We start from the raw sequence: 10,883 nt of genomic DNA on the forward strand, positions 1-10,883 counted from the left end.
TGCCATTACCGCAAAGGCAACCCCTGGAGCTTCTCCCGGGGGCGCTAGAGATGATGGGCTGGACTACCAACGAAAGGCAGGCTTGAGTGGGCAATCCGAGAGGCCCCCCGGGACCCTCTGCCGAAAGCTCCACCCCCCTTGCCCCTGGGGGCCGCAGACTGCTCGGCCTTCTCCCTCCTAGCCGCCGGCTCCTCCGCGCGCCCCCACCGCCGTGCTCTCCCAGCCTTCCGCCCCGCGGCTCCGGGCAGGGCTGTGGCAAAGACCCGCCTCCGCATCCCGCCCGACCTGCGGGGGGTCACTTCCCCTCTCCGGGTTTCAGTTTCCTCGTGTGTCGGGAGGCACTGGGCCGGCCTGGCTCTCACCGCAGTCATCGGCTCCGGACCGCCGGCGCGAGCCCCCGCCCCTCCCCCGCTCCGCGGCCGGGCGCCCCCTCTGCCGGCTCCGCGCTACCCGCGCGCTCACGCCCGGATACAATCCTCCCCTTGTCCGCGGGGCCGGCTTCTCGAGTTTTCAGTAGCTTCGGGCTACGCCTTTTTTCCAGGGCGGCGCCCCAGCCCTGCTCCTCCTCGCGGCGGGCCGCACGGCAGCCCCGGTCCCTCTTCTCAGAGCCCCTCCCCGGAGCTGGGATCCGGACGCACAGCCCCAGCGCCCTGCGAGCCTGCGTGCGGTCTCCGCCCGCTCCCTCGCCATGGCCTCCTCCCGCCCGGGACTCCGGCTCCTGCCGGGGCTCCTGCTGCTGCTGCTGCTGCCTCCGCCTCCTGCAACCTCGGCCTCCGACCGTCCGCGGGGCAGCGACCCGGTCAACCCAGGTGAGAACCCCGGAGCGCGGAGCCGAGCGGGTGCCGGGTTTGCGTGCCTGCCCGCGGCGCCGGGGAAGGGGTCAAGGCCTCTCCCACGCCGCGCGCCCTCCACCCGGTGAGCCACGCGGCCCCTCGCCCACTGCCCACCCTGGGCTAGGATTTCCAGCCTCGCATGTGAACTGACCCCGAATTCCTGGGTGTTACTCCCATCCAGCTCTCCACTGGGGCCGAAGTTCCCCTGGTTGGGAAGAGTTTAAGAGGGAATCGGAAAAATACGGAAGGACAGGAGCAGCGTCGGAGGGAGGGCGAGGGGGTCTGCGGTGAGCCGAGCGCGTGGGGCGGTGAGCTGGGTGAGTGGGTCCCGAGCGCCAATTCCCGGCTGGTGACAGAGAAGCTGCTGGTGATCACGGTGGCCACAGCCGAGACGGAAGGATACCGGCGTTTCCTGCGGTCCGCGGAGTTCTTCAACTACACAGTGCGGGTGAGGAGAGGAATGCCTGCCGGTCCCTGAGGGGAGGAGGGGCGGGAGGAGTGGGCTGAGGGCTGGCTGCTTGGGGCCCCGCGGTGAGCCTGGTCAGGAGGGCCCCTCTGGCCGACTGAGCCCCTCCCTGGCTTGGCGGGTCTCCCTCCGCACCCCACAGACCCTGGGCCTGGGAGAGGAGTGGCGAGGGGGTGATGTGGCCCGAACGGTTGGTGGCGGACAGAAGGTCAGGTGGCTCAAGAAGGAGATGGAGAAATACGCAGACCGGGAGGATATGGTCATCATGTTTGTGGACAGGTAAAGGGGCCGCTGACGGGGAGGCGGGGGCGAGCAGGAGGAGGGTGTAAGCAGCCCGAGGTTCCCGTGGCTGTCCTGCTCACGCCCAGTCTTTCTCACCCAGCTACGACGTGATTCTGGCCGGCAGCCCCTCGGAGCTGCTGAAGAAGTTTGTCCAGACCGGCAGCCGCCTGCTCTTCTCTGCGGAGGGCTTCTGCTGGCCCGAGTGGGGGCTGGCAGAGCAGTACCCTGAGGTGGGCACCGGGAAGCGCTTCCTCAACTCTGGTGGTGAGTGGCAGAGTGCCCAAGGTGTGGGGGGAGGGGGTACTGGGGCATGGAGCATGGCAGGGGGGGGGGTGTTGCTGGGGCATGGAGCATTCCAGGGGCCTGAGGGCTAGAGAGGGAATAGGGATGGGTCCCTGGGACCCTGAGAGTCTTAGGGTCAGCGCCCACCCACCCCTACAGGATTCATTGGCTTTGCCCCCACCATCCACCAAGTTGTCCGCCAGTGGAAGTACAAGGACGATGACGACGACCAGCTGTTCTATACGCGACTCTACCTGGACCCGGGGCTCAGGGTAGGGAGGGATGGTGGAGGGTGGCCACCTGCGGCCCTGGGCGCAGCCTGAAGGGGTGATGAGGGTGCTAGGGCTTTAGGGAGGCTCTAGAAAGAGGGTAGTGATGGCCCACCCCATTTCATCCCATCCAGGAGAAACTCAGCCTCAATCTGGATCATAAATCCCGGATCTTTCAGAACCTCAATGGGGCTTTAGGTGAGGAGAAAGGGTTCCACTTCTGTGATTTTATTTAAGGGAGGACCTAGGGTTACCCCCCGTTACAGGGGAGGAAAATGCCTTTGTGACGATGACTTGCCCGGGTCACCTCGGGAGGAGGGTGGAGCTCCCCAGGGTGGCCGGAGTCTAGTCAGTACCCTTGGGAGAGAGACAATGGCCGCTCCCCCCCCCCACGCCCCTGGAGCCACAGTCCTTCATCCTCTCTCTGGAGCATCTGGGCTCCCCGCCCCCCTCCATATTTAGAAGCATCTGTTGCTTGGCAGCTTTGAGAGGAAAAGAGTATAAAGCTGGGCTTTCCTTCCCCAGATGAGGTGGTTTTAAAGTTTGATCGGAACCGTGTACGTATCCGGAATGTGGCCTATGACACGCTTCCCGTCGTGGTCCATGGGAACGGCCCCACTAAGGTGCTCCAGCGGATCATACCCTCAGCCCCCCACCCCTGCCCCAGTCAGATCTAGCCCCCACCCCTGTGTACCCCCAGCCCTTCCAAGCAGCCAGTCCTCCCCAGCCCCATTGGCAGAGGTACTGGGAGAGGTTCTGAGTGTCCATCTCTCCCCTCCCTGCCCTGTCCCCTGTCCGTCCACCTGACCGTCCTCAGCTCTGCTGCTGGACCCCTTCGCTTCCTCCTCTCACTGCCTCTCCCAACAGCTCCAGCTGAATTACCTGGGAAACTATGTCCCTAACGGCTGGACCCCCCAGGGAGGCTGTGGGTTCTGCGGCCGGGACCGGAGGACACTCCCGGGGGGGCAGGTGAGGAGGGGTGCAGGGAGAGGGTGCTGAGGGGCGGGGCACGGGCCAGAGCTCCTGGGGACTCTCAGCCTGCCAGGGTGGTAGAGGACACACCGGTGTGAGGGCCCAGGCTCTCCTCTGAGCACCATCTTGTGCCTTCCAGCCTCCCCCCCGGGTGCTTCTGGCTGTGTTTGTGGAACAACCTACCCCGTTCCTGCCCCGCTTCCTACAGCGGCTGCTGCTCCTGGACTATCCCCCCGCCAGGATCACCCTCTTCCTGCATAACAACGTGAGACACCCCGGCAGGCGGCCTCTCCCTTGTGCGCCCTCCCAGGGGGCTTTGCCCCTGCCTGGATTGGAACTCCCGCCCACCCCCATGCCCACCCAGATTCCTTCCTACACCCTTTCTGCTCACCACCTGCCCCCTCCTGTCCCTCAGACCCCATCTTCTTGGTCCTCTCTACCCCCCCTTCTCCAGGAGGTGTACCATGAGCCCCACATCGCAGACTCCTGGCCCCAGCTCCAGGACCACTTCTCAGCTGTGAAGCTGGTGGGGCCAGAGGAGGCCCTGACGCCGGGCGAGGCCAGGGACATGGCCATGTGAGTGAGCACTGGGCGGGGAGCACGGGTGAGAGCCAAGGGGGTCTGCCAGCCGCCGCACCCACCCTTCTCCGTCCACACGCTGTGCAGCCTGTGCTCAGCCTTCACGGGGGCGCCCTCGCAGCCAGGAGAACCTCGGGGTCCTGGGGAAGCAAGCACACCACCCCCCTACCCCAATAGGCCCAAGAGTCAAGAGAGAATCGCTCTAATGAGCGGCAGGGCCGGGAGCCGAAGGCCCCCCCAGAGTCTTCCTCTTCTTCCTCTTGCTGGTGCTTCTACCCACTTTCTTCTTCCCCTCCTCAGCGGGTAGTGGGGGGGTTCTCCTACCCACCGTGCAGCCCCCTCCTCCCCCCACCCGCTCCCGTTTTACCCCTCTGCTCCCCGATCTTTCCCCTCCAGGGACACTTGCCGGCAGGACCCGGAGTGCGAATTCTACTTCAGCCTGGATGCCGACGCCGTCCTCACCAACCAGCAGACTCTGCGCATCCTCATCGAAGAGAACAGGTCGCTCGCCCGGCTCAGCCAGAGGGTCCCCAGATAGTCCCCGGGGACTCCCTGCCCCCCCTCCTTCCTGGGACCCGGGGCTCACCTGCGCCCGGCCCTCCGCTCCGCCTGTCCGCAGGAAGGTGATCGCGCCCATGCTGTCCCGCCACGGGAAGCTGTGGTCCAACTTCTGGGGAGCCCTGAGCCCCGACGAGTACTACGCGCGCTCAGAGGACTACGTAGAGCTGGTACAGCGGAAGCGAGTGTGAGTCCTGCCGCGGTCCCTCATGTCCATCGGGGCCCACACATCCCTGCGCTCTCCCCCCAGGTTCCCCCCGCCCCGTCACAAAGGGCCCCGGCTTTGGGGCCGGGCTCACGGGGCAGTCGGCCCGAGGTGCTGTGACTGGAAGCCGGTGGACCTTCCGGCTCGGAGAGTGGGGTGCCCCAAGGGCAGGGGCTCTGGGGTTGACCTGGGCGGCCTTGGGGGAGGGCCCCCCACCTCACTGACCCCCGTGTGGGTGCCTCCAGGGGCGTGTGGAATGTGCCCTATATATCCCAGGCGTACGTGATCCGTGGTGAGACCCTGAGGACAGAGCTGCCCCAGAGGGAGGTGTTCTCGGACAGCGACACTGACCCCGACATGGCCTTCTGCAAGAGCCTGCGGGACAGGGTGAGTGGGGCCTGGGTGCCTGAAGGTGGGGTGCTGGCAGGAAGCCACCGGTGTCTCCTCACACCCTCCCCCTGCCCCACTCCAGGGCATCTTCCTCCACCTGAGCAATCAGCATGAATTCGGCCGCCTCCTGGCCACTTCCCGGTACGACACCGACCATCTGCACCCTGACCTCTGGCAGATCTTCGACAACCCCCTGGTGAGTGCCAGCCGTCTTGCTCCGAGAACAGGACGTGCCCTTGCCCTTGGCTACAGGAGGGCGCAGGCCTGGGTGCCCGCGCATGCTCACTCCCAGGTCCTGCTCCTGCCTGGGGAGAGGCCGTCGTGGTCGTGGTGCTGGGGCTCCCTCGGGGGGACCGGGGGGAGTGGACAGGGCACAGGGTCAAGGCGCGCACCCCACCCCCTTCTCCCGCAGGACTGGAAGGAACAGTACATCCATGAGAACTACAGCCGAGCCCTCGAAGGGGAGGGGCTTGTGGAGCAGGTGAGCCCCGTGCAGGACCCCCGACTGCCCCGGTGGCCACCGCCCCCTGAGTCCGCTGCGTGGATGAGTGGTTCCCAAACTGACTGCCCTCAGGCAGACAGAGGCAAAGGCCAAGCAGATAGGCCTTCATCTCCCCATCCCGCCACTCATCAGAGTGATTCTCTCTTGTCTGTTGGGCCTGTTGGTGTTATGGGTGAAATGACAGTTTTATAAAAAAGGCCCACCTGGGGGGTGCCTGGGTGGCTCAGTGGGTTAAGCCTCTGTCTTCAGCCCAGGTCATGGTCTCAGGGTCCTGGGATCGAGTCCCACATCGGGCTCTCTGCTCGGCGGGGGGCCTGCTTCCCCCCGCTCTCTCTGCCTGCCTCTCTGCCTACTTGTGATTTCTCTCTCTCTCTAAAAAAAAAAAAAAAAAAAAAAAGGCCCACCTGGGGCTCTGGCATGCTCCTGCCGTCTGCACCAGGTTCCCTGCGCCGCTCCCACCTTCTCCAGCCCCGCCTTTCCCTGCCCATCCCTGTGCTCAGATCCCCGTTCCCCCAGCTTCTCCCAACTCCTGGCTTCCCTTTCTGCTGCTGCTTTCGCTGCCCTGGGTTGGCTGCCTATCCCCTCCTGAGAGGTCTGCAAGGGTCCCACGGCCCCATTGTTCTTCCCCTGCCTGTCCTCAGCCGTGCCCAGACGTGTACTGGTTCCCGCTCCTGTCTGACCAGATGTGCGACGAGCTGGTGGAGGAAATGGAGCACTACGGCCAATGGTCAGGAGGCCGGCATGAGGTGAGAGGGGCCGGGGCAGGGGAAAGGGGAGGGAGGTGTGGCTGTGAGGGAGGGAAATGGAATTGAGAGAGTGGGGGCAGAGAAGGGGACCCTGGGGGAGGGGAGGGGAGGTGAGAGGACCCACAGGGGGCACAAATGTGTGGCTGTGTGCATGCGTTTGTTCAGGAACTCCTTACCCCGGGCTGGCAGGTCCCAGACGCCGGCCACGGACCTAGAGGGTGTGACATGTTGAGCCACACTGGTCGCGGCCTGCCCTCCTACACTTCAGCTTCTAGAGTCTGTCGCAGTCCCAGCTCCTGAAGGCTGTGACAGGCAGCCCAGACACTGCAGAAGTCACAGGAGGGGCCCTTGGCCCAGACGTGGGGGGACCGAGGGGCCTCTTGGAAGAGGTGACATCTTCAGGGCCGATAGGGGTGGTCAGGCTAAATGGTCGAGGCTCCCAGACCCAGGTCACGCAAGCTTTCAGGGCTGAGAGCGAGAGGAGGGGGGAGGCTGGCATGGCCCTGTCGGGGCTCAGTGCCCGCCGCCCGCAGGATTCGAGGCTGGCCGGAGGCTACGAGAACGTGCCCACCGTGGACATCCACATGAAGCAGGTGGGCTATGAGGACCAGTGGCTACAGCTGCTGAGGACGTACGTGGGACCCATGACAGAGAGCCTGTTCCCAGGCTACCACACCAAGGTGGGCCGCTGCCCCTGCCATCTCCACGTCCACCCTCCCACAGCCCGGTCCTTGCTGGAAGTCTCCACATGGCGCCCCTTCAGCCCCTGTAGCACCCGGAACCCCGTGGAAAGGGATCCCACAGGAGGGCCGCCTGGGGCAGTTAGCAGTGAGAGCCCCGCGGCCCTCCCCCTACCACCCTCCTCGGAAGGCCCCCAGGACCTCGCGGCCATCCTTCCAGTGTCTTCTTTCGTGTCCTCACAGACCCGGGCGGTGATGAACTTCGTGGTCCGCTACCGGCCGGACGAGCAGCCCTCTCTGCGGCCCCATCACGACTCGTCCACCTTCACCCTCAACGTGGCCCTGAACCACAAGGGCCTGGATTATGAGGTGAGCCCCTAGCGCCCTCCCGCGTCAGGGCACCAGCAGGGCCCCTCCACACACGTGCACGCGCTCACGTGAGCCCCGGGGACCTTGCTGGCCTGCCCCCCCCCCCACCCCGACGACCCCACACCCCCTTCCGTCACCCGCCCTGCCCGTGGCCTGCCTCTTCCGTGTCCAGTTCCTTCGCAGGTGCCGTCTCCTGGGCCTCTTCCGGGCTCTGTGCCTGCCCCTCCCGTGCCTCCCTTGTGTGCCGACCCCCCAAGCCCCCGTGCCTGCCTCTTACCCCCGCTATGGCGGCCTGCCCCCCCCAGCGCCCTGTCTGCTCACTGTCCGCCTCCGATCCCCCGTCCTCTTGCAGGGAGGTGGCTGTCGTTTCTTGCGTTATGACTGCATAGTCGCGTCCCCGCGGAAGGGCTGGGGGCTCCTGCATCCCGGCCGCCTCACCCACTACCACGAGGGGCTGCCCACGACTCGGGGCACCCGCTACATCATGGTGTCCTTTGTCGACCCCTGACACTCAACCACTCTGCCAGACTCTCCCTACCATTGTGCCTTCCTGCGCGCCCCCCCCCCCAGCCTTCGGGGGAGGGGGCTGTCTGGCGCCTCCCTTCCTGAGTGGATGCTCCGTGTGCCTGGGACTGAATGTGTCGCCCCCCCCCCCCCAACACACAGCCCTCTCAGGAAGCTCCTGGGAGCCCCCTTGCCCTGCCCCACAGTCCCCAAAGGTTCATGGGCAGAAGGCTTCTGGGGGCTCGCCATACAATAAATTATTGTTTCTCAGCCTCCCTCCCAATACAGGAGGATTTGTAACTCTTGAGTCCGTGTCCGTCTTTCCCCTCGCCGCTGACCCCGAATCCTTCCTGCCCCCAGAGCAGAGGGGAGACCGGGAGTTACTCCAAAGAAAAAGAACAGAGAGGAAAAGGAGGCAGAAGCAGATTGTAGAGCAGTGTGAGAACCAAGAAGCTTCCCTGGATCCCATGTCTAACTCCCTTGTATTGCCTGGGGGTCGGTGGGGGAGCCTGAGAAGGGCCAGGCCCGAAGACCTTGGCACCACCCCCAGCACCACCCCCACAACCTCTTCTCCAAAGCTCTCATCACTTGAGGGCATTTTCTTCCTTGCGTGAAGCGTGGGGGTGGCAGGTCCCTAGGGCTGGGCTCTGGGGACAATGCCAAGGGAAGCATGCGTTCCAAGGGAAGACACAGGAGGCTTGTGGGACCCAAGCTTTTAGATAGGAAAGATCAGGAAAAGGGAAGCTTTGGAAGGTCATCCCAAGAAAGCTTCCTGGAAGAGGGGAACAGGAAGTAGCCTTCAAAAGAGGCGAGACCTCCTGAGAGCTTATGTCTTCCAGCCTCTGGGGGGGGCGCCTGTCAAGCCCTTGCCAAGTGAGCAAGACCCCTGGAGAAGCCCTGCGGACCGCCTTTTGAAAACCAAATATTTGCGGGTCCTTGGGCATTTCTAGCCTCGAACACCTTCCCTGCCATCCACCCCTTCCCTCCTATTGCCTGGACTCCGGGGAAAACCTCCCTGGTGATGCTTGCCTTCCCGACGGGTGGGGCCAGTCCCCCTGCCGTGCAGACTGATCATCTCTCTGGCCAGACTTCAGTGCATCTCAGTCTCCCCGTGGATGGAAGTCAGTTGAGCAGGGACAGGAGAAAATAACTCCGGGCAGTGGGGACGGAACAGTGGCTGGCTTGTCCTGTGTCCTACGACCCACCAGTCATTTACTGAGTACCCCTCGCCCGCTGGGCATCTGCCACAGGGTTAGGGTCGATAAGAACAACACCTGTCTTCTTGTGGCTCACAGCTGGGGGGAGGCCTTAGCCAAAAAATCGCCACAAAGGAGGGAAAGTGGGAAAGTATTTTATGCCAGGAGTCAGTGGAACAGAGGCACCTCATGGGGTTTGTGTCATACCTGCCTTGAAAAGTGATATTTCCCCACCCGGAGAGGGCACCGAGAGGGAGCCAGTTCCACAGGCCTGGCCAGCGTTGGGGAGGGCCCTGGCCATGTGAGGACTGGTCCCCACCCACTTGGAGGGTGTACTCTTTTAGGCTGGCCCATCGCTGGTCTTTCCCAAAAAGGCCTCCTTTCTGGAATGTCTCCCACAGAGTCCTTAGGGGCTGGACTGGGGCAACTAAAGGGGTGTCTAGATGCTCTCAGTCATGTGGGGAGCCCTGCCATGCACGGTACACACCGCTCTGGTGACACCCCACTTTCCCAGACCTCTGCCAGCAGGCTCCTCAAAGGCCCCCTGCAGGGGCCCAAGGTCCTGTTCACACACCCTCACTCTCAGGCTCCTGGCCACACCCCTGGGCATTCCTGTTTGGTCCCACTGGTCACAACCCTGTGAGCTCAGTAGTGGTTAACCTTTTCTTGCTGAGGCTCACGAGGGTGCAAGGTTCAGGCGAGCAAACAGGGGTGGACACGGGAGCCGAAACAGGGCCAAGGGTCAGGGCCAGTGTGTTGGACCACATGGAGTGTACTTAAGAACCACCCCCCCAAAAAAGTGCCCATACTGGCCCCAATGGGATGTCCCTCCGTAGTATGCCGGCCCCCTCCAGCCACCTCCGCTGGGCTCCTCGACTGGTTCTGTCCTTCAGCGGGTCTTCTCCTTCTTGGGGCTCAGTGAGGCTCGGCATCTGGCACTCTGCTTCCCTATTACCGGAGGGAAGCAGGCCAGGGCTCTCCGGAGCCCGCTGAAGGAATGGGAAGGAATTAGCTGGGGCAGGAGGGCCTGAAGCCATGGAACAGGGATGCGGGGGCAGAGGCGGGTAACTGGGTCCTGAGTAACCCCCACTCCATCCTCCAGCCCAGGTGTGCCTGGCCGCGTCGCCCCTTGCTCTTCTAAGCCGAGCCCGGATCCTAGCCGCCCTCTACCTGGTCTGGCTCTACAGAGACAGGGACACACCATGAGCAGGAGGTCACCCCTCTCCCGGGAGCCCTTTCTGAGATTACTTCCCTGCGTCAGTGAGGCCATCCAGGAATGGTGTGCTGGGGGGGGGTTGGGGGGAGACGGTGGGGGGGAGGCTTTGGAAGAGACTCTTCTCTGGTTATCACCCCTGGCCCCTGGCTGCCCCCAGGCTGGGACAACAGATAGGCAGCTCCGGCCAAGTCTTAGGACACCAAACCTGGGGGAGAGGACAGGGGGCCCGGATGCCTGGGTCTTTGAGAAAAGGGGGAGGAGGGCACTGGGGAGGTAGAGAAGGGACCGGGAGCTCCCACCCCGCACCCCAGAGAGGTGGGGGGGGGGGTGACACAGAGGGACTGGGGGAATCTCCCCACTTCTCATCACTACACGGGAAGAGGGGGAGGCGGAACCCTCGAGGCAGCATGAGATGTGGCGGGAGGCGGGGGAGGAAGCTAGAGAAGCAGGTGGCCTCCCTGCGAATGTTGCTGAAGGCCCTGGTAAGTGGAAGCCAAAGAGAAAGTTGCGAGAGGGATCAGTTCTGGGGTTTTAACCAGCTGGGGCCCCCACTCTGGCCAGACGATTGGACTCTGGGGGCAGGGGTGGTCCCCTGGAAACGCTGGGGGCAAAACCCGGCGAGCCGATTTGCGGATCGGCAAGCACTGGAACACGGGTGAGGAAGCCGCAGTGGCCCGGCGGGACGCTCGCGGGCAGGCCTGGTGCCTGTCCTCTCTTTCCGGGACGACGAGCTCTTACAGCAGTTCCCGAACCCTCCGGGCTCGTGGCTGCGGAGCGCGCAGGAGGCGCCGGGCGGCGAAGATCCCTGGCTGCTGGCCACGCCCTGGCCATGCC

At 64.2% G+C, this 10,883-nt stretch overlaps 1 protein-coding gene across 1 annotated transcript; it reads left to right on the forward strand.

Moving 5' to 3' along the window:
- Positions 1-206: 206 nt before the first annotated feature.
- PLOD3 (procollagen-lysine,2-oxoglutarate 5-dioxygenase 3) lies at positions 207-7,937 on the forward strand. Its single transcript, XM_045993265.1, has 19 exons — positions 207-809; positions 1,190-1,281; positions 1,442-1,578; positions 1,682-1,845; positions 2,023-2,135; positions 2,267-2,330; positions 2,658-2,755; positions 3,000-3,101; positions 3,244-3,369; positions 3,559-3,680; positions 4,080-4,184; positions 4,303-4,428; positions 4,692-4,833; positions 4,919-5,032; positions 5,249-5,317; positions 5,980-6,084; positions 6,618-6,764; positions 7,008-7,133; positions 7,486-7,937. Exons 1-19 carry the CDS (start codon positions 689-691, stop codon positions 7,639-7,641), a joined length of 2,229 nt encoding a protein of 742 aa, XP_045849221.1. The 5' UTR covers positions 207-688; the 3' UTR covers positions 7,642-7,937.
- Positions 7,938-10,883: the final 2,946 nt, after the last annotated feature.

The sequence above is a fragment of the Meles meles genome, chromosome 21 (assembly GCF_922984935.1).
Source record: "Meles meles chromosome 21, mMelMel3.1 paternal haplotype, whole genome shotgun sequence".
Lineage (NCBI taxonomy): Eukaryota > Metazoa > Chordata > Mammalia > Carnivora > Mustelidae > Meles > Meles meles.